The sequence below is a fragment of the Schistocerca nitens genome, chromosome 8 (assembly GCF_023898315.1).
Source record: "Schistocerca nitens isolate TAMUIC-IGC-003100 chromosome 8, iqSchNite1.1, whole genome shotgun sequence".
In the NCBI taxonomy this organism is placed as follows: Eukaryota; Metazoa; Arthropoda; class Insecta; order Orthoptera; family Acrididae; genus Schistocerca; species Schistocerca nitens.
In genome coordinates, this window is record NC_064621.1 from 58742330 (window position 1) to 58766774 (window position 24445).

The 24445-nt window shown below is 44.5% G+C and overlaps 1 protein-coding gene across 1 annotated transcript in view; it reads left to right on the top strand.

Annotated features, from left to right (window-relative positions):
* The window catches only part of LOC126198660 (uncharacterized), a 178200-nt gene that overhangs the window by 69417 nt on the left and 84338 nt on the right, over window positions 1-24445 (top strand). Inside the window, exon 2 of the mRNA XM_049935135.1 lies at window positions 12907-13114. Within this exon, the coding sequence (XP_049791092.1) occupies window positions 12907-13114 (208 nt within the window). The remainder of the gene's footprint in view (window positions 1-12906; window positions 13115-24445) is intronic.

The window sequence follows — 24445 nt, forward strand, 5'->3', positions numbered from 1 at the left end:
TATGATTAAATGATGATGGCGTCCTCTTGGGTAAAATATTCCGGAGGTAAAATAGTCCCCCATTCGGATCTCCAGGCGGGGACTACTCAAGAGGACGTCGTTATCAGGAGAAAGAAAACTGGCGTTCTACGGATTGGAGCGTGGAATGTCAGATCACTTAATCGGGCAGGTAGGTTAGAAAATTTAAAAAGGGAAATGGATAGGTTAAAGTTAGATATAGTGGGAATTAGTGAAGTTCGGTGGCAGGAGGAACAAGACTTCTGGTCAGGTGACTACAGGGTTATAAACACAAAATCAATTAGGGGTAATGCAGAAGTAGGATTAATAATGAATAGGAATGCGGGCAAGCTACTACAAACAGCATAGTGAACGCATTATTGTGGCCAAGATAGATACGAAGCCCACACCTACTACAGTAGTACAAGTTTATATGCCAACTAGCTCTGCGGATGACGAAGAAATTGAAGAAATGTATGATGAAATAAAAGAAATTATTCAGATAGTCATGAGTGACTGGAATTCGGTAGTAGGAAAAGGGAGAGAAGGAAATGTAGTAGGCGAATATGGATTGGGGCTAAGAAATTAAAGAGGAAGCCGCCTGGTAGAATTTTTCACAGAGCACAATTTAATCATAGCTAACACTTGGTTTAAGAATCACGAAAGAAGGTTGTATACATGGAAGAACCCTGGAGATAATAAAAGGTATCAGATAGATTATATAATGGTAAGACAGAGATTTAGGAACCAGGTTTTAAATTGTAAGACATTTCCAGGGGCAGATGTGGACTCTGACCACAATCTATTGGTTATGACCTGTAGATTAAAACTGAAGAAACTGCAAAAAGGTGGGAACTTAAGGAGATGGGACCTGGATAAACTGAAAGAACCAGAGGTTGTACAGAGTTTCAGGGAGAGCATAAGGGAACAATTGACAGGAATGGGGGAAAGAAATACAGTAGAAGAAGAATGGGTAGCTTTGAGGGATGAAGTAGTGAAGGCAGCAGAGGATCAAGTAGGTAAAAAGACGAGGGCTAGTAGAAATCCTTGGGTAACAGAAGAAATATTGAATTTAACTGATGAAACGAGAAAATATAAAAATGAAGCAGGCAAAAAGGAATACAAGCGTCTCAGAAATGAGATCGACAGGAAGTGCAAAATGGCTAAGCAGGGATGGCTAGAGGACAAACGTAAGGATGTAGAGGCTTGTCTCACTAGGGGTAAGATAGATACTGCCTACAGGAAAATTAAAGAGACCTTTGGAGATAACAGAACCACTTGTATGAATATCAAGAGTTCAGGTGGAAACTCAGTTCTAACCAAAGAAGGGAAAGCAGAAAGCTTTAAGGAGTATATAGAGAGTCTATACAAGGGCGATGTACTTGAGGACAATATTATGGAAATGGAAGAGGATGTAGGTGAAGATGAAATGGGAGATACGATACTGCGTGAAGAGTTTGACAGAGCACTGAAAGACCTGAGTCGAAACAAGGCCCCCGGAGTAGACAACATTCCATTGGAACTACTGACGGCCTTGGGAGAGCCAGTCCTGACAAAACTCTACCATCTGGTGAGCAAGATGTATGAGACAGGTGAAATACCCTCAGACTTCAAGAAGAATATAATAATGCCAATCCCAAAGAAAGCTGGTCTTGACAGATGTGAAAATTACCGAACAATCAGTTTAATAAGCCACAGCTGCAAAATACTAACACGAATTCTTTACAGACGAATGGAAAAACTAGTAGAAGCTGACCTCGAAGAAGATCAGTTTGGATTCCGTAGAAATACTGGAACACGTGAGGCAATACTGACCTTACGACTTATCTTAGAAGAAAGATTAAGGAAAGGCAAACCTACGTTTCTAGCATTTGTAGACTTAGAGAAAGCTTTTGACAATGTTGACTGGAATACTCTCTTTCAAATTCTGAAGGTGGCAGGGGTAAAATACAGGGAGCGAAAGGCTATTTACAATTTGTACAGAAACCAGATGGCAGTTATAAGAGTCGAGGGACGCGAAAGGGAAGCAGTGGTTGGGAAGGGAGTAAGACAGGGTTGTAGCCTCTCCCCGATGTTATTCAATCTGTATATTGAGCAAGCAGTAAAGGAAAGAAAAGAAAAATTCGGAGTAGGTATTAAAATCCATGGAGAAGAAATAAAAACTTTGAGGTTCGCCGATGACATTGCAATTCTGTCAGAGACAGCAAAGGACTTGGAAGAGCAGTTGAATGGAATGGATAGTGTCTTGAAAGGAGGATATAAGATGAACATCAACAAAAGCAAAACGAGGATAATGGAATGTAGTCGAATGAAGTCGGGTGATGCCGAGGGAATTAGATTAGGAAATGAGACACTTAAAGTAGTAAAGGAGTTTTTCCATTTGGGGAGCAAAATAACTGATGATGGTCGAAGTAGAGAGGATAAAAATGTAGACTGGCAATGGCAAGGAAAGCGTTTCTGAAGAAGAGAAATTTGTTAAAATCGAGTATAAAGTGTCAGGTAGTCATTTGTGAAAGTATTTGTGTGGAGTGTAGCCATGTGTGGAAGTGAAACATGGACGATAAATAGTTTGGACAAGAAGAGAATAGAAGCTTTTGAAATGTGGTGCTACAGAAGAATGCTGACGATTAGATGGGTAGATCACATAACTAGTGAGGAAGTATTGAATACGATTGGGGAGAAGAGAAGTTTGTGGCACAACTTGACCAGAAGAAGGGATCGGTTGGTAGGACATGTTCTGAGGCATCAAGGGATCACCAATTTAGTATTGGAGGGCAGTGTGGAGGGTAAAAATCGTAGAGGGAGACCAAGAGATGAATACATTATGCAGATTCAGAAGGATGTAGGTTGCAGTAGGTACTGGGAGATGAAGAAGGTTGCACAGGATAGAGTAACATGGAGAGCTGCATCAAACCAGTCTCAGGACTGAGGACCACAACAACAACAACAACACAGACTGAACAGCAAGGATAAAAGCCTGTATCCCTGCCCTACACACTTCTTAATCCGAGCACTTCATTCTTTGTATTCCAGTGTCATTGCCTCCTCTTGGTTCCTGTACAAATCGTATATTAGCAACCTTTCTCTATAGCTTACCCCTTATTCTTCTCAGTATTTCGAACATCCTACGCCAGTTTATACTACTGAACACTTTTTCAGGATTGATGAACACTTTGATCATGTCTTTTTTTTTTTTTCAGCCTTGCTTCCATCATGAAGCTCAACATGAGAACTGCTTGTCTGGTGCCTTTCCTTTCCTCAAGCCAAACGGATCATTATCTAACAGATCCTCAATCTTCTATTTCCTTAAAATTGAAACAAATGAGCCCTCGGTCACAATTTTTTAGTCTTATTAACCAGGTTTCAACACTTCTAAGAGTGCCTTCATCAGAATTTAGACATTTAAAGTGGTCTACAACATAATTAAAAATTTGTAAGAAGAAAAAAAATTTTGATATAAAAAAGTGGTAGTACTGACTAACGATACAAGACAGAGACAGTACTTACATGTCACGTATAAAATAGATAACAGGCCAGAAGGGCTTTAGTCACAAAATATTTAAAATGAATGTGCGAAGGCGAGCCTCTAAGGGCTGCTCATACTTTTTAATGGTGACCTCCATGCCACTAATATAGGATTGTCTTCCAGAGCACTGTGCGTCGTCAGCAGCGGAATATCGGTGTGTGACCAACTTACAGTACGCCTAGCACGGCGAAGTGTCAAGTGGCGGCTGTTTCGTCATGGGGGGGGGGGGGGGGGGGCTGGGGGTTAGTGATGGGATGACGTCGGCCCGCGAAGTCCTGCAGCCTTCAACTCTACATATCATTCTCCAAAGTGCACTCTTTGACGTCGAAGATTTCGACTCAGGAGCTATGCCTCAAGTGCACGTGAAGCACTCGCTGGCTCACAGCCCCGGTTTAGGAAACAGGAGCCAGCTGCATCGGTGTCTGCCACAGGAGCAGGATGAGCTGCATCGGTGCTCACCCACGCGAAGGTGGATGATGGACTGCGTCCAGGTCACGCAGTAAAGCCTCCAGCGGACCTACAGGGTGATGGTGGTCTCCGTGCTTCATCACTGAGCCGTGGTGAAAATTGTTGTTTTGAAGAGCGCGCCGCAGGGCGTAGTGTAACGCACTCGCTTTCCATTTCTGGCGGTGGCGCTGCTGTGGCAATAGCAACTTTGGTGTCTCCCTGCTCTGCAGTCGGGCAGGAAGTCTGAGTCAGTCAGCCGGAGGCAGTTGGTCAGCCATGGCAATCTGTCAGTCTAGGCGAGTCTGGTCAGTTGGTCAGCCAGGTTAGTCTGGGTCTGTCTCTCGTCCGCATTGGTGAGGCGGTTAGTGTCTGTCTGTCGTCCGGAGTGCTAGTATGTGTTAGGCCGCCAGTCTGCTCCAATTTGCTCAGGCAATGGGCATTGGCGGTTGGATCGATCGGTTGGTCGGTCGCGCACTGAGACACAAGACGACTTGTCCGCCTGGAGCGTCGGCGCATGTGAGGTCGCCACGTGAGTCCAGTGGGCCGCGGCGTATGGCGAGGGGTAGTGGCTTCGCGGCCGACACGAGAGCAACAGGAGTCAACCCACGACATCGGTCTGGCCGGTGCGAGCTGCGACGCCGTGAGACGGGAGATCGGCGTGCCTTCCTGCATCCGTTGAAGCGGCTGGCAGCGGACGGTTCGGGAGAGGGTTTTTTTGGGGGGGGAGGGGGGCGGGGGGGGGGGTGCTGCGCCAGAAATCACAGTTTATTAGAAGTTAAGTGACGAGAGATATGCTGTTTATTTACTTATTAAATTCTACTTGTTTCTTCGTCAGCCTCTCGTCCCCAGCTTGCTCGTTTGTCTCTCGTCCGCATTTGTTAGGCAGTGTCTGTCTGTCGGTCTGCCGTACGTTAATAGCTGCCTCTGTCATGTTTGTCGGATTCGGTGTTAGCGAATTTATAGAATTAAGGTAAAGGCCGAATTCCTGAAACATGTTTTTATCTTGCCTATCATCTTGCGAAGCGGGGTTATGTGTAATGTAGAGCGTTTTGTACACTTTATGTAAGTCTGAATTTCATGGGTTTTATTTAAATAGTCATTTTTATAAAGTTGCCACCCCTCCACCGTAAGAGCCCTTTTAAAAACAAATTGCACTTTTGGTGGCAAATAATTTCTTAGTGTGAGTGTTTGTACTATTTCCATCCCTATTACGGGGTGCATAGTTAATGTGTTTGTGTGAGTTCTTAAATTTTTTTTTTGTTTAAAGCAATCTGGGGTGTTGCAGATTTGCACCAGTGTAGTTTTTCAGAGGACGTTCTGAGCGGTCGTGACTACGGCCGTGTTGAAAGGGGGCGGAAGCTTCTTAGCCCGAAGGCTCCTATTGTAAAAAAAAAATAAATAAAAGAAAAATTGTTATTCTGCCTCTGAATAATTGTAACTTGATATTTAGAAGTTGCTTTCTGATTGTAATTTTAAATCTGTTTTAAAATGGCTTTTGGAATAAAATTCACATTTGTTAAAGCTAATTTTATTTTCCATCAGTTACTTCCTGGCAACTACTTCCACGCTCACCTAGTGTGATTAAATGTGTTAATGTTCTTGGTGAATCGCTAGCAAATAAAGTAAATGGTTTAAGAAAAGATTTTGAAAGTAAATTTACAGTTCAATCACCTTATCAGTGTGGCCTCTGCTGGCAAGGCAGCCGGCAGCAGCAGCGTCCTTCCAGCCGGACTCGTGGTTCCACGAACGATCAGAGACAGCTAGGCATGCCGAGGATCTACCTCCACGACCGCTCCTCTCATTGGAGAGGTGCAACTGACGCAAGGGCTGAGGCCACGCTCTGCGGCGATGGGGATGGCAATGATATCGTGTGTCCTAATTTTACTTCGTAGTCAGCTCGCCTAACGATTTCAACTTTCGGAACTTCGCCTTTCAGAACTTCACCTTTGAGAGGCTCCTTCCTGCTATCTCAGTGCCTGAATACCTAAAGTTGCGTTGTACCTAGCCTTCGTTACGAAACTCGGCTTTGTCACCAGTATGACGATGCCTCTCATTATGCTGCTTCGACTTCCGTGTTGGCCACAACATGCTCAGCATTTTTTCCCTAACAGTCTTCTGGTCACTGACACAGGCGATCCGCATTCCGCGAGCTGCCAAGGTAGATATTGGACGAATTTTTAGCGTCCGCCAGGGATACTATTCTGGGGCGTAACAGTATGTCGAGTCAGCCCTCCGACATTCATCTCTTTCTCGATTTCTTCATATTTTTCATGTAGTCATTTCACCTTAGCTTCCCTGCACTTCCTGTTTATTTCTTTCCTAAGTGACCTGTATTTCTGTGTTCCTCAATTTCCCTGAACATTTTTGTACTTTTTTCTTTCGTCGATCGAGTGTTACCCATGATTCCCTTCCACTTACCTTCCTCGTACCTACCTTTTCCTCTCTAACTTCTGTGATTGGCCTTTTTAGAGATTTCCATTCCTCTTCAGCTGAACTGCCTGCTGAGCTTTCATTACCGCAGTATCTATAGCCTCAGAGAACTTCAAGTGTATCTCTTCATTCCTTAGTACTTCCGTACTTCTTTGTGCACTGATTCTTCCTGTTTAGTCTCTTAAAGTTCAGCTTAGCTTTCATCATTAAAAATTGTGATCTGAGAATATATCTGCCCCTAGGTACACCTTACAATCCAGAATCTGATTTCGGAATCTCAGCCTGACCATGATGTAATCTAACTCAAATGTTCCTGTATATCCCGGCCTTTCCCTAGTATACCTCGAGCTGTTGTCATTCTACAACAGAGTATTCGCTAGCACCATCTGAAATTTATTGCGGAACTCAATCAGGCTTTCTCCTCTCTCATTCCTACTATCAAGCCCATGTTCTCTGGTAACCGTTTCTTCTACTCCTTCTCTGTAACCGCGTACCAATCGCCTGTAACTATTAGATTTTCATCTTTCTTTACGTATTGAATTACCCGTTCAGTATCCTCATATACATTCTCTAGCTCTTCATGTGCTGCTTGTGACGTAGGCTTGTAGACCAGAATTATTGTTATTGATGTTGCCTTTTCCCGATTCTGATGAGAACAGTCCTAACACTGAACTGTTCGCAGTAACTCACTCTCTGTCCTACCTTCCCATTCATAATGAATCTTGCTCCAGTTATATCATTTTCTGCTGCTCACTGATTCTACCCTGTACTCGTCTCATCAGAAATCCTTCTCTTGTGTCCGTTGCACTTCATTGACGCCCACTGTGCCTAGATCGAGCTGTAGCATTTCTCTTCGCAGAACGTTATCTTTTCGTTAGTTATTCAATATTTTTCACATCGGCACTTGGCGGTCCCTTTCCAGAGATCCGAATGGGGGACTAATCTGGAATCTTCTGCCAATAGAGAGATCATCATGACACTTTTTCTGTTACAGGCCACATGTCCTGTAGACACAAGTTACTTATCTTCAATGCAGCGGTTTCCACTACCTTCGGCATTCTCATGCCGTTGATCATTGCTGATATTTCCGCCTTTTAAGCGCTGTCCCCTGCTCCAAGGGCAAGAAATTGTACTGAACCTCTTCCTGCTCCACCATCCTATTTGACAAGGCTGTTGGCAGAATGAGGGTGACTTCTTATGCCAGAAGTCTTCGGCCGCCAATGCTGATGATATTTGTTCAAAAGTTAAGCAGTGCCGGGATCCGAACCAGGGAACAAGGACGTTTTGTACATGTACAGAGGAACAAATGATTACAATTTCAGAAAATCTGGATGGCTGATTCAAGTGAAAGAGTTTCACATATTGAACACATCGGTAGTGCGTTGGTCCACCCCTGAGTCTTATGTAAGCAGCGGCTCGGGTTGGTAGTAATTGATACAGTTTTTGGATGTACCCCTGACGGATATCTTGCCAAATTCTGTCCAACTGGGGTTTGGGTCGTTAAACTCCCGAGCTGGTTGGAGAGATCCTGCGACTTTGCTGGCCAAGGCAGGGTTTGGAAAGCACGAAGACTAGGAGTAGGAAGTCTTGCCGCGTGCAAGCGGGCATTATCTTGATGAAATGCAACCCCAGGAGGGCTTACCATAAAGGGCAACAAGACGGGGCGCAGAATATCGTCGACGTACTTTTGTGCTGCAAGGGTGCGACGGATGACAACCTAAGGGGTCCTGCCTTGAAAAGAAAGACCACCCAAGACCATAACTCCTGGTTGTCGGGCTGTATGGCGGGCGATAGTCAGATTGGTGTACCGCCACCGTCTGGAGCGTCTGTAACACGTCTTCGTTTGTCGTCCGGGATCAGTTCGCTGCAGCACTCGTCAGTGAAGTCTGATCTACTCCAGTGAAGGAGATTCCAGACCGAAGACGTGTGTGGAGACGCACTGGGCAGCAATTGGATAGCAGCCTCAAGTCGCCCGCCACACGGTCCGGCAACTAGGGGAGATGGTGTGATGCGCCATTTCTTTCCATAGCAGCGCCCCTTGGGTTGTCATCTGCGGCACCTTTAAAACACAGCGGTATGTCGACGATTTTCTATGCCTCTTTCCGTTGTCCTTCATGGCAAGTCATTCTCGCGCGATTCATGATCGTATAAAATATTTTTCTCTTTCTTCCTGTATGAATGTCGTTATTACGTGGTGGGCTTTACTCAAAATTAATTGCTAATTTGGTTATTAGTTTAATTTTTATTTTTTTCTTGATTTGAATTAAATTGTTTTTTGTAAGACGGTTTGTTCAATGAAAGCTAATCCTTAGCAAAATCATTAATCACGTTAATAATTGTAAGACACACACATCTTGTAACACGTTACAAAAAATGGCTCTGAGCACTATGGGACTTAACTACTGTGGTCATCAGTCCCCTAGACCTGAAAAAAATGGTTCAAATGGCTCTGAGCACTATGGGACTCAACTGCTGTGGTTATCAGTCCCCTAGAACTTAGAACTACTTAAACCTAACTAACCTAAGGACATCACACACATCCATGCCCGAGGCAGGATTCGAACCTGCGACCGTAGCAGTCCCACGGTTCCGGACTGCGCGCCTAGAACCGCGAGACCACCGCGGCCGGCCCCTAGACCTGAGAACTACTTAAACCTAACTAACCTAAGGACAGCGCACACATCCATGCCCGAGGCAGGATTCGAACCTGCGACCGTAGCGGTCACGCTGTTCCAGACTGTAGCGCCTATAACCGCACGGCCACGCCGGCCGGCCAAACACGTTACATTTAAGTTGAAAAATGAAATAAACTTTTTTGGGTTCTTGCCTCGACTAAACGGTTCTGCTCAAACATGAGATCTCTGATTATTATTTGCATTTGCCTACACACGCGCGGCAGAATAATATCTTACCATTTTCTTTAGAAATGCGTTGTAGTCCGAGTCGTGGCTCTGGATCTCGGCTGTTAAACTGAAAATAGAAATCTTAAACCTATGTCTTCCGTTGCAGCGGCTAGCTGCTGCGAAAAAAATGTGTATTATAACTGAAGCGGGCGACTAATTCGCTTCCGCTAATTTCATAAATTAAAACTGCCATGTAATGGTGGCTCTGGCTGCAACGTCGGCTGCAATCGTTGCGCTGAAAATAACTTGAATTACTGAATGAGAGTTTCACTCTGCAGCAGAGTGTGCGCTGATATGAAACTTCCTGGCAGATTAAAACTGTGTGCCGGACCGAGACTCGAACTCGGGACCTTTGCCTTTCGCGGGCAAGTGCTCTACCAACTGAGCTACCCAAGCACGACTCACGCCCCAACTTCACTTCTGCCAGTACCTCGTCTCCAGTGGGTAGAGCACTCGCCCGCGAAAGGCAAAGGTCCCGAGTTCGAGTCTCGGTCCGGCACACAGTTTTAATCTGCCAGGAAGTTTCAACTTGAATTACTGATATTCAAAGGAAGCGGACATGAGATAGGGCTCACCTCTTACCATTAAAAGTGAATAATAGCATGAAACTTGTGGTGTCACCGCCAGACACCACACTTGCTAGGTGGTAGCCTTTAAATCGGCCGCGGTCCGTTAGTATACGTCGGACCCGCGTGTCGCCACTGTCAGTGATTGCAGACCGAGCGCCGCCACATGGCAGGTCTAGAGAGACTTCCTAGCACTCGCCCCAGTTGTACAGCAGACTTTGCCAGAGATGGATCAATGACAAATACGCTCTCATTTGCCGAGACGATAGTTAGCATAGCCTTCAGCTACGTCATTTGCTACGACCTAGCAAGGCGCCATTACCAGTTTATATTGAGATTGTAATTAATGTATCAACAAGATCGATGTTCTCCAATTATGGATTAAAGTTAAGTATTCCAGAAGCTATGTACTATTTTTGGCTACTATAACTCCTTTAATAGTTCCAGACCTCACGCCAGTCTGCGTGAGCTTAAACGCTTGCATTTCGGCCTCCTCTAGCAACACGGTGTTGGCTCTTCTGCCAACACATCAAAACTAATATATTATCTCATTACAAGTACAATAATGCTTATATTGAACAGCACTCGCCAAGATGTCCGACTACTCGTATCGAAGACAAGAGCGACACTGATAACGGATAAAAGATGACAAAAGCTGGTTCGTTTTCGATTTAGGTGGTGCATTATTGTCAATCTTTTTTTATTCTTTGCACTCGAAAATGACGCACATATTTTTATATGTTAATAATAATAATACGCACGAGAGAAAATTACATATCGCCTAAGCGGTTAATGTCCACGTATAATCCAATATGAAATGTTTTTTTCAAATACCTCTTTCAAGTTTTTGTAATATTTCTACTGCGGACAGTACATCATCCTCGGCTTGCATTTCATCAAGATATTGCCCGCCCACACACAGCAACAGTTCCTGTCGCTTGTCGCCGTGCTGGGCGAACCCTGTCGTGGCCAGCAAGGTCGTGGGGATCCCTCCTGAATTGAGAACGTTTGGAGCATTATGGTCAGTCTCGTCCACCCAGGTGAGAAGCTGACGATCTAACGCGCCAGTTGGATAGAATTTGCACGATGTCCCTCAGCAGGACATCCAACTACTCTGTCAGTCAATGCCAAGCCTAATAATTGTTTTCGTAAGGGTCAGAGGTGGACCTGCGCGTTATTGACTTGCTCAATTCGTGAACCTCTATCTCTTGCATAAATCAAACAATTTTTCTGATACTCTAATCATTTGTCTCAGGTACAGTGGTGAGTTTCGTGTCTCGAGGTGCATGAGATATTTTGTGTACTAGTTTTATTTTGCTTTCGGTGTACATCTTCAATATTTTATTGTATAACAACACTTGCACTACTTTATGAACACTCCCTGTAGGAGTACGAAACGTGATATTTGCAGAGTTACATAATAATATATCACGCTTTCATAAGGTACCAAATTAAGTTTTCTATTTCAACTGGAAGCGAAAGAACCAGAAACAGTTATAGCCCGCACTCTTAAGGCCGGTATTTCTTTGACAAAGGTTTGATCAAATATGTGGTCAAATATTCGTCAAACTTTTTTGACAAAGATATTTGACGTGGCGCTAAAATAGGGTATTGTACTGTCATTAAAATTTTGGTCAAATTTCAAGATGGCTGATAACAGTAACTTGTTATTATGCGCAGCAGTTGCATGTGCCACAACTGCACTGTTCAAGTGGCTCTGAGCACTATGGGACTCAACATCTTAGGTCATAAGTCCCCTAGAACTTAGAACTACTTAAACCTAACTAACCTAAGGACATCACACACACCCATGCCCGAGGCAGGATTCGAACCTGCGACCGTAGCAGTCCCGCGGTTCCGGACTGCAGCGCCAGAACCGCTAGACCACCGCGGCCGGCCAACTGCACTGTGTGCTCATTTGGAAGAGAAGCGGGGTTAAAAAAAAGAAACGTACCTGGGTGAACCCGTGGGTTTTACGATGAGACGATAGCAGCATTCAACAAAATTTGTTACGTGAGCTTCTAATAGAGGGCGTCAAGTCGTACATAAATCACTTGAGAATGGATAACATTTCAGTATTTGCTCAGTGCAGTGTCTCGTCATATCAGAAACCACAATACTCACTTAAGAATTGCTGTATCTGCAGAAGAAAGGCTCACAGTAACACTCCGATTTCTCGATACAGGAGAGAGTTTACTCTAGCTTACAGTACAGCACTCGAATACCACAGTGCACATTAACTAAAGTAATACCTGAAACGTGTGAAGCAATTTATAAAGCACTAAGGTACCAATATGTGAAAGCAAATAAATTTTCAATACACTTTATGTGAATTAAGAACTATTTTTACTGTAGATCAAAGTAATAATTACATTTTGTGTCCCCCAACTACAAAATTAATAGAAATGTATGAAGCTGATGAGACGCTTTACAATGTGAGGCATCCTGAGTAAAAAATAGGTTAAGAAGACTGGAGAGCTCAGAATATGTATAATGAAATACGTATGTCGTAACGAACTTATGCTTTCTCGTGAGAGTAGCTTGAGCGGAGGCCATTAATTTTCTTTTTCTTGTTCGTCAGCAGTGCACCCGGTCCATATCTCACTGCTCTCTCCAGTCTTCTTAATCTGCTTTTGTACTCAGGGTGCCTCACATTGTAAACCGCCTCATCAGCTTCATACATTTCTATTAATTTTGTAGTTGACGGCACAGACGAATTAAACTTCGCAGCCATGTTTACAAACACAGTACTGGTGACAGAACGCAACAGCGTTGCTAGCGCTCCAAGTAGTAACATTTCACATTGCAGAGAACAGAAGACAATCGACTTTTGTGATTAAATCTACAGCGAAGCCCTACATTTGATGATATTTATGTGATGACAGGCGAGATTTGACCATGTTCCCTATTACACAATCACATTTGTTTGACATAAATATTTGACATATCAACTTAGACAAGGAGACTTGATAGTGTAATACCGACCAAGACGGCCCCCAACACCGGGCAACACGTTGCTTTGTGTGGTGTCCGGCAGGACACGGAGGCGGTGTCGGAGCTGCTGGCGGAGATCTACGCCTGCGAGCGCACCCTGGAGAGGCTGTTCGCGGGTGCGGTGTTCGGCCCCCGGGCGACGCACTTCATCGCCGGCTGGAAGAGCGACTTCGGCGACGGAGCTGAGGGTCTGGCGTGCACGCAGTACTTCCTGCAACACGCCGCCGCCGCCCGAATGCAATTCCCGGACGGTAAGTAATCGCGGCATATACTTCCTGCACCAACTGCGTGGAGATGTTGAAAAGTAATGACTCCGAATATTTTATGCGAAAACTCTTAAAGCTTTCTAAATAAAACAAGCGTTATTAACATTCTACTCTTTTGGTTCTTCGTGTCCACATATTTAAAGCCCTCTGCCGCTAGAGGAATACGAACTTTAGCGCGTAATATGGTGGTGTGTGACGTAACTACGTCGGTGCCTGAGAAACAGCGTGCTATAATCCAGTTTCGAATTCGAAGAGGTCGTTCACACACGAAGCGCCCTCTCCTTCGACGTGACAAATGCCTGACCACACACGAGCTATGCGACATCTGCAACACTCCGACAGCTTGGGTTCACTGTCATCGATCATCCTTCATATGGTCCTGACTGGGCAGCATCTGATTTTCACCTGTTCCCAAAATTTAAAGAACACCTTCGAGGACTTCACTTTGACAGTAATCAAGCTGTGTAAGCAGAGGTGACGGTTTCATTAAAATGATCTCTCGTTGGGAGAAAACGGTGAGGATTCTGAGAAATAAATATGTAGACATAACGTTTGTTTTACTTAATAAACTTTAAGAGTTTTCACATAAACAATTAGGCATCACATTTCAGCACGCCCTCGTACATCTACATCGGTAAGGTATTTCAAAACCGTGTGATTCCTACAGGAGACAATGTTCGTCAAAATTAGACCAAAAGTCTACGTAATGATATGCCTGGAAACCTGTTGAGACATGTGCCAATCTGCTCTGTCATTCCCATCTGTCTGCTATGCAGAAGTATACACTACAGCCAGTGTTGTACGGGGTACCACGTATCGTGACACATCCTTCAGTGCGTCTCTGCGGTGACTCGCGAACTCTTTTGAAACATCTGCCTCCATCCGGATTGCGTCACACGCATCGGTCATGCGCCCCTGTAACGCCTCGACATTGTCGGGCACACATCAAATCCTTTAATTGACCCCTCAATCAGAAACCCAACGGATTGAGGCCCAGTGAGCGAGGGTGTCCTATCAGAGCTCCTCGACCCATCCAGTGCCCACGGAACGTAACAGAGAGGTACCGTCGCACGGTCAGTAGAAAAAGGGCTGGTGCCCCGTCGTGAGTAAGCTAGAGCCGTTGTCTTCCTGCAAGTGTAACGACCTCCAGTAGTGCTGGTAATTCATCGAGCAGAGATCGATGACACGGAGCACCCGTCAACTGTTCGGTCTGAATCTGTCCTCGACAACTGCTGCTCATACATTAGTACTGAAGCGACCCTGAAGCCTCACCTCCATGATTGCTCGATGATTTCCATCTGCCCATGTGTGCGTATTACGGTAATTAACCGTGTCATCTCTTGTAAATCCTGAATACTACATATTTTAATCGTCAAAAGTAAAATAGGCCATATCTCATCAGGTATTCCTTTCCCAGCATACGGGCTGATTCCGTGATGGTGTTACGCAAACTGTCAGGGATGATGGAGAAGGGTAAATGGGTCACTTTGAGGTAAGGGACCCTGGTCCAGAAACGACCCAGTCGTAAGCTATAAGCGAAAATCATACATGTACCAGTGTACATAGTGTTTATTAGAACGTAGAAGCCAAATTTCTGGAACGTACCCTACATGTTATCCGTCGGCGCGTGTGGTTCCAACATGATGGAGCCCCACATCACTTTGAACTGAGGGTTCGTGAACACCTAAATCAGACATCCCTGGAAAGCTGGCAGACAGAGGAGGTCCAGTTTCGTGCTTAGCACGTTCACCTCATCTCATCCCACTTGATTTCTTCTTGTGAGGCCGTGTGAAAAGTCTTGTGTACGAGATACCTGTCGAGAATTAAGAAGATCTAGCAAGAAATCTCGCTGCCTGCGACACTGTTCAAACGACACTCGGGATATTGGAACAGACACGACAGAACTTTGTCCGAGGACATCTTGGATGCTTTGACACTTAGAAATGCCATGTAGCATGTTGTGAAACTTGTGCTGGTAAATGGAATTCATTACGAGTATACTGGAGACAAGATTTTCAGTCTCCTTGACAGCAAGTCACGTGTGGCGTTACTAGTCCATCGGCAGGTGAAATTATCTGCGGGTATTGGGGAGTATTCAGCGGGAACTCTGTTTGTCATGTTGACGGTACGTAAGTTGGAGATCATAGTTTGAGCGCCGCCTGAGGCTAACGTGAAACTTGAGTTGATTTTCGCTTACGCATTTCAAATAGGTCAAGGTCTCTTACGTCAAATTAATATATTTACCCTTCCCTATCGTCCCTGAATGTTTGTAACCTCGTCACGGAATGACCCTGTGCGGTTATAAGGACTTTCCTTCTAGTTTTGACAAATACTACCCCCTGCAGGAGTACGTGACACTTCTTTTTAAACCTCCTGTATATTGTAAAACCCACTTCACGGTATATAGCTGAGGTACTTCTGGTACCTTTGTCACTTTCCCCCCTTCCCTCCTCCATTCGCGACTGGCAATGGAAGAGAGACTGTCGATAAATTTCTCTATGAGCTAATTTTCTTGTCCTAGTCATTTCGCGAGATTTGTGTGGAAGAAAGTAATATGTTTACCGATTATTCATCGAAGTTATGCTATCGGAATCTGAAAATGGCCGCTTTTGTAGCGATTGCCACCGGAGTTCGTTGGTCATCTCCGTAACGCTCTCGTTCTTAGTAAATGATCCCTTGACTACACACGCCCTCTTCATTGGATTTTCTCTAAATTTTTTGTTCATTCTGCTTGGTAATGATTCCAGACTGATGAACAGTACTCGAGAGTAGGTCGAGCAAGTGTTTTGTGAACCACTCCTTTCGCAGATGGATTACATTTCCTTGGATTCTTCCAACACATTTCAGGCTCGCATCCGTCTCTCCTGTAATTAGCGGTTATATCACTTTATGGAGTTCTGGATGGTTGCTCTTAGGTATGTTAGGTTGTTACTGTTTTCTGCGATTTTCACGAATAGCGTAATGGATTCCTTTGCGTATTTACGACCGCTATGTTACATTTATTTACGTTTAGGATCAATCGCTAGTCATTGCAACAATCATCGATTTTTCGCACGACTTCCAGCATTTGTCTACAGACTTCAGGCGATGCAACCTTCCTATATACAACATCTTGCACCAACTTGTCGGACGCTTTATCTAAGGCGACAGATCCTATGAACGCGTCACGATTTTCATCAAGTTTTCCTTTCATTATAAGGCCCAACCCCTAGAACTGCCGCTCTTTCGAAAGTCAAAATAATCCTCATCTAACAGATCCTAAGTTTAACTTTCATTATGTGCCACTAATTACTATTTATTTATTTATTTTATGTGTTATTTATTTTTGTGCCTTCAAAACAATTATATATATATATATATATATATATATATATATATATATATATATATGTTTATAACGGCTTGAGTTTACATCTCTTTTCAAATTTGCTACATATTATAGTTGATAATAAAGTCCTGTTTCAGCACAATAATAATTACAATAATCAAATTATTAATAATAATAATAATAAGCATAAATACATGGATAAGCATAAATACATGGATGATCTAAAACTACTGGCAGCAACAAATCAACAACTCAACCAATTACTAAAGATAACAGAAGTATTCAGCAACGATATAAATATGGCTTTTGGAACAGACAAATATAACAAAAATAGCATAGTCAAGGGAAAACACACTAAACAAGAAGATTACATATTGGATAACCACAGCGACTGCATAGAAGCGATGGAAAAAACAGATGCCTATAAATATCTAGGATACAGACAAAAAATAGGAATAGAAATACAAATATTAAAGAAGAACTAAAAGAAAAATATAGACAAAGACTAACAAAAATACTGAAAACAGAATTGACAGCAAGAAACAAGACAAAAGGTATAAATACTTATGCTATACCAATACTGACCTACTCATTTGGAGTAGTGAAATCTAGTAACACACAACTAGAAGCACGCAATACACTTACACGATCACAATGCCACAAATATAGAATACATCACATACATTCAGCAACAGAAAGATTCACATTAAGCAGAAAAGCCGGCTGATGTGGCCGAGCGGTTCTAGGCGCTTCAGTCTGGATCCGCGCGACCGCTACGGTCGCAGGTTCGAATCCTGCCTCGGGCATGGATGTGTGTGCTGTCCTTAGGTTAGTTAGGTTTAAGTAGTTCTAAGTTCTAGGGGACTGATGACCTCAGCAGTTAAGTCCCATAGTGCTCAGAGCCATTTGAACCACTTACTTTAAAACATAAGAATGGCACCGTCATAGATTCTCACTGCATGCTACGTTAGCTTGTAATGAGCTGTGGAGATGTTGGAAATATCGTGCATAATGTTGTTTGTTTTGTGTGTGACTTTCTGAATGTGGTATGAGATTATGCCTTTTGTCTCGCTGAACTCCAAATGTTTTTCTGATGATGGGGATGATTTGTAATTAATCTGTAGTATTCCCCTGAAATGAAAATTGATCTTTCTAGAGTTTTGACGTTTTTTGTAGGACTATGATTAATTTGTTGTTTTTGCACCATGCCTGGATCTGGTAAAGGACACCGTTTCCCATTCTCTCCAGTTCAGTTCTTGAGTTCCTCAACACCACAGCCTGGACATCACCGGCGTACGTTGCCGCCTCACCCACTTAGTCATTCTATTCCAACTGATACAAGAGAGGTTCAGTCGCCAGAGTCAAAATATTCTCCTGCAAATAAACTTCTGTGTCACCCTTTAGTAATCCCTTCGCGTCTCAAAAGTAGATCTTTTGGGGATTGTGTGACAGACAGGGTTCGAGAAGAGGTGAATAGTCGGTTGGCTAAAGAGAAAGGAAATATTGACTGCGTTGTTAAAATGCCGTTACTACAAAAAGTAAGGCTTAGAATAACTACAGGTATTGAAATGTCGAACACTGTGGGTGTTGTACAACTTCTGACTTCATTCAGAAAACAGTATCAACTCCAGCCATATTTCATCTAAAGGAACTGAACCCACAAAAAGACCAAGTCTCTACATACAGACGGTAACTGACTAGCACCGTACCGTCCACTTACAAGTGAAACTGGCAGCACTAACTGAGCCCACACCCACGACCCGACATGCAGAAGTCCCTAGCTAAACGACTAGGGTTCCATCACGTGCACTGCAAGCACTGCAGCAGGTAACAAAGTCCTGCCTCGCCACTCCCTTCGGCTGACCCTGCTGATACTACTATCTACTCTGACTGCAGCTGACTACTCAGAGCGTCCGGCTTCAGAGTTTCAATCAGCTTTTCCCTTCGCTTCCGCCAGTCCCTAACAAGGCGTGTTGTTGAAAGGCCCTCACCATCTCATTGGCTCTAATTGTGCACTATTCTTCGAAGGCTGAATGAGTGGACCTGTTATAGGCTCTCCATGGCCTGTAGGTGCCCCTTTCCAAGGACTCTCCCCCTTTATCCTCTCTTACACTTGCTTCTTGCCTGCAAGTAAACCACTCTTGGTTTTACAGCTTTGAGTGATATCGCTATACACAACTGTAGCCACTCCCGATGCGTTTAGGAGCCTCTGGCATTTTATGTAAACCCCTCCAAGATCTGGCTGTTGTCGCGCCCAGCGGCCAGTATTTGCTGTCTCATAATATTCCCTTCGTTATGTTTCGAACTCACAAAACTTGGCGGTTTCCCTTGGGTGCTACAGTCCTTTTGGTTCTTCATCTCAGAGTATCAGTTACACTCAAAGTCTTCAATTATTTGTTGGATATATCTCAGTCTCGTTCTTCCCCTACAATTTTCATCCCCTATGTCTCCCTCTAGACAATGGAAGTTATTCCCTGACGTCTTAACGGATCTCCTATCACAGTGTCCCCTTTGTTTTATCAATGTTTCCCTAAATTCCTATCGCCCCCCCCCCCCCGATTCTTCAGTAAACCTCTTCATTTCAGACCCTACCAATCCCTCTAAGTTTCAGCATCCTTCTATAGCACCACATCTCAAACGCTTCGAGTTTCTTCTTCTCCGTTCCCCCTACACCATGATTCACTCCCGTACAATGCTGTGCTCTAGACATACAATCATAGTAACTTCTTCCTCAAAGCCGATTTTTGGTACTAGCAGACCTCTTTTGGTCAGGAATGCCCTCTTTGCCTGGGCTAGTCTGTTTTTTTGTCCTCCTTACTTCGTCCTTCATATATTCTTTTGCTGCCAAGATAGCAGAATTCCATCACTTCGTCTGCTTCGTGGTCCCCAATTATGATGTTACTTTTATCATTACTCACATTTCTGCTACTCTTTATCCGTTTCGTCTTCCTTTGGTGTACTCTCTGTCCTTATTCTGTGCTCAGTAAACTGTCCATTTCGTTCAGTAAGTGCTCTGATTCTTTCTAGCTTTCTGAAATTATGGCTGAAACTTCGCATACGCCTGTGATTTCAGAAAGACCTGCACCGGATAACCTTTCCAATAAATAGATCACTCCCTATAGCATCATGTGAATTAAGCAACTGTAGAATTTAATTAATTTGTGAAAAAGTGAAACAGGTGTTACATTTTAAAGTTCATGTTTAGATAAAAGTCAAATTTCATAGTTAATTAGCTCAATTTTACCTCAGTTTTTAATAGATTTGGAAAATTCTAGAGTTTCATACACCTGTAAATATGGTTTGTATGCTGTGCAAAATTCATCGAAGAATCTCTCATACTTATGAAGAAAAATGTACCTATAGCAACAAATGGAGCCAATAATAAGTGAAAAATGATGAAATTTCACATGTAAAACAAATTTATTTTGTTATGTTTTTGAACTTCCACTGCTCTGAGTGTGAATCCTGAATCCTTTTTGGTCATGTTGACAATGTTTTACGAATTTATTTGTAAAACTGTAGACAGTGGAAATTAAAATGTCGTATTATGCCTCTCCTGGTCCAAGTCGGCCCGTTTGACGCCCTACAGCCCTTAATGAATTGTATTTATTAAACAGGAATGGCCCTAGCATACGTGAAACATGGGTGATGTAACTGAAAAATGATAAAAATAGGGAGTAACTGAAACTTCTGAAAGAAGCACTGGTCTCTATAAAACACTGTTCATTAAGACTCCATGCAGGCTTGAAATTTAGCACAAAGACGAGGAACCGCTATGTTCACTGAATATTAACGCTTGTTTCAATAGAATTAAAATATCAACACCTTGGCAAATATCGGATAATGAGTATGAGATCAGTACGTTAGAGAAGACACAGCATTTGGGGGAACAAGTAACTTTACAGAACCTCACAGTGATTTCCAAATATTAATCAAAGAGGAAACGGAGAAAAAAATGTTAAAATGTGTGTGAAATCTTATGGGACTTAATTGCTAAGGTCATCAGTCCCTAAGCTTACACACTACTTAACCTAAATTATTCTAAAGACAAACACAGAAACCCATGCCCGAGGGAGGACTCGAAACTCCGCCGGGAGCAGCCGCACAGTCCATGACTGCAGCGCCCCAGACCGCTCGGCTAATCCCGCGCGGCGGAAAGGTAGAACTACAGAAAAATCACACATGCATGTACAATCTTGACTGAGTGCAAACTGAGCTCAAGATTGTTAATAAACGTACTTCAATAAAAAAAAAAAATACGGAAGCCCTAACATCAATCATAAAAATTCACGCTTACATCCTATAACACGGTTTGCGAATGCTGTCGCTGAGCACCTACTTGCAGTTACCAGTGGCAGTGAACAGCCACGATGTCGGCTGCAAAATTAAGTTATTTTGTCTCTATCGGAGCTTGGAATCAAAGTTCCTCTCTCACATCCAAGCATCAAAGGCGTTCCGTCCAGAGCATTCTCACAAGGTGAAGGAAAAAACCAAGAGTTTTTTTCTGTCTCTTTGAGAGAGTGACTTGTGCGTGGCTTTGATGGCCAATGACAGTGATTCTTCCTAGTGCTGGCCGGTCAGATCTGCCCTAGTAAGGCAGCCGTGTTCCTTCCATACTCAACTTTAATATAAGAGGGTCGTTCAATAACTAATGCAGCACATACTTTTTTCCTCGGCCAATTTGCCGTGGGCCATCATCACTTCAGCTCATATACTTCGTGAAGTTCCGGTAGACAGCGTAGTCTTAAAAATGGGTCTGTAACGGAGATGTGATCCAATCAAGGAGCTCTCACTGAGTTTCTTTTGGCGGGAAACCAGAGCATCGCAGATACGCACAGGCCTTTGCAGAAGGCCCACAGAGACCTGGGAGTGAGGTCAGTGATGCAGCAGGGCGCTGGCTCCGACGTCGACCAGTAGAGTGGTACCATGCGGGCGTGCTGGTCCTCCCACAAAGGTAGCTGAAGGCCGTCGCACTGAACGGAGATTATGTTGGAAAACAGGATTTTGTAACCAAACAGTAAGGAATAATATGGTGCATTGGAATCCTGTATAAAACCCATCTACTTGCACAAAAAAATGTGTTGCATTACTTATTGAACGCCCTTCGTAATTAACTCATAGTGAGGATTTTTAAGCCGGCCAGAGTGTCCGAGTGGTTCTAGGCGCTTCAGTCTGGAACCGTGCGTCCGCTACATTCGAAGGTTCGAATTCTGCCTCGGGCATGGATGTGTGTGATGTCCTTAGGTTAGTTAGGTTTAAGTAGTTCTAGGGAACTGATGACCTCAGATGTTAAGTCCCATAGTGCTCAGAGCCATTTTGAGGATTTTGAGTACTGGAGCTCTGAAACAGGCAACCAATGGTTCCCACTACCTGTCATATTTCGTGTACTGGACTGTTAAGGCAGCCAGTCCACAGTGAAGTAGCCGAAGGGGCACGCGTCAACTCACGCCGACTGGCGCGAGTCTGGAACAGGATTCGTAATGAATGTGATAAAGAAAAGAACGTAGCTACTAGAACACTTAACTTTTATATCGTCCTTTGGTATACAGCATTCTGGATGATACAAGTGAGTATCTTGAGGTACATGCAGTGGTACAAATGGCGCCTTGCTAGGTCGTAGCCATTAACTTAGCTGAAGGCTATTCTAACTGTCTCTCGGCAAATGAGAGAAAGGCTTCGTCAGTGTAGTCGCTAGCAACGTCGTCGTACAACTGGGGCGAGTGCTAGTACGTCTCTCGAGACCTGCCTTGTGGTGGCGCTCGGTCTGCGATCCTGACAGTGGCGACACGCGGGTCCGACATGTACTAATGGACCGCGGCCGATTTAAGCTACCACCTAGCAAGTGTGGTGTCTGGCGGTGACACCACATTTCGTGTCTCAGCTAATGAGGCCTTCTCCACGTGCACTCAAGTGCGTTCTGTTCTTCCTCTACAGAATGAATTTACATTATGCTGTGGTAACTGCTCTTACCTTTTCTTACCAGAATCAACGCCAGTTTATTTAGCTTGGCGCCAAACTGACGGCTGCGAGTGCCTTGCTCCAAGCGCAAAAGGGCCATATGCTCTGATCTCACTCCGCGTTACAGATTGCGGTGTGCGTACTGTAAGACCCTCGGTACACACACCATCAGATTATTTGACTCGTCGCTCTAACGAAGTAGGCGAATGTCAGCAATACGTCTCGTGGTCTTATCTTGGCGTGTTTATCTTCTGCCGTTTGGTCAGACGATAGAAATGCCACTTGCACGCTTAGAGTAGCAGATTGACGGTGACCAAAATTGACAATCTGAAGTTCCTTTGGTCTTGGTACGTTAATCTTATTCTCACATCTCTGATACTTGACAAAGTGCCTATACATTTATCTTCATGGCTATGTACAGGAATATGGTAATCTTATTAGGTGCAGACTGAAACTTGACTATAGACTGGTACAGACTAATGCAGACTGGCTAATCGGAGGTCTGTACACTCGTTATAATACCTCGCGCATTCAAGTATCACTGCGCAAGTGTGATCCGCTAGAAGAAAAGGTTCTACGTTAGCAGCAATCTCATTGGCTGCGTTACATATTAATATGCGGATCGGCGGAAGCAGAATTTGGTCCATCTCTAAGGCAGTGCCATCTCGTAGTGCGGAGACGGACGAGCGCTGCGCCTGCGCTGTTGTGCTTAGCAGGGCGCGCTCTAGTGGAAAAGTTGTGTACGCGCTGACTACGCGGGACTGTGTACACAACACAGATCTAACCTCTCAAGTGTCCCATGCCCAGCAGTTCTCAGATACAGGCTTACTCCAGGGCACATTGCATTACGATATTGCGCCTCCCTGGCACCGGTGGACACGCCACGTTAAAAACAGTCTGTCACTACTCAGCAGTTTCCCGCCACTTAGGAGGCAAACTCAATTGGTGACTACCCGCTTGACCTTGGCACACATACACTCCTGGAAATTGAAATAAGAACACCGTGAATTCACTGTCCCAGGAAGGGGAAACTTTATTGACACATTCCTGGGGTCAGATACATCACATGATCACACTGACAGAACCACAGGCACATAGACACAGGCAACAGAGCATGCACAATGTCGGCACTAGTACAGTGTATATCCACCTTTCGCAGCAATGCAGGCTGCTATTCTCCCATGGAGACGATCGTAGAGATGCTGGATGTAGTCCTGTGGAACGGCTTGCCATGCCACCTGGCGCCTCAGTTGGACCAGCGTTCGTGCTGGACGTGCAGACCGCGTGAGACGACGCTTCATCCAGTCCCAAACATGCTCAATGGGGGACAGATCCGGAGATCTTGCTGGCCAGGGTAGTTGACTTACACCTTCTAGAGCACGTTGGGTGGCACGGGATACATGCGGACGTGCATTGTCCTGTTGGAACAGCAAGTTCCCTTGCCGGTCTAGGAATGGTAGAACGATGGGTTCGATGACGGTTTGGATGTACCGTGCACTATTCAGTGTCCCCTCGACGATTAGTGGTGTACGGCCAGTGTAGGAGATCGCTCCCCACACCATGATGCCGGGTGTTGGCCCTGTGTGCCTCGGTCGTATGCAGTCCTGATTGTGGCGCTCACCTGCACGGCGCCAAACACGCATACGACCATCATTGGCACCAAGGCAGAAGCGACTCTCATCGCTGAAGACGACACGTCTCCATTCGTCCCTCCATTCACGCCTGTCGCGACACCACTGGAGGCGGGCTGCACGATATTGGGGCGTGAGCGGAAGACGGCCTAACGGTGTGCGGGACCGTAGCCCAGCTTCATGGAGACGGTTGCGAATGGTCCTCGCTGATACCCCAGGAGCAACAGTGTCCCTAATTTGCTGGGAAGTGGCGGTGCGGTCCCCTACGGCGCTGCGTAGGATCCTACGGTCTTGGCGTGCATCCGTGCGTCGCTGCGGTCCGGTCCCAGGTCGACGGGCACGTGCACCTTCCGCCGACCACTGGCGACAACATCGATGTACTGTGGAGACCTCACGCCC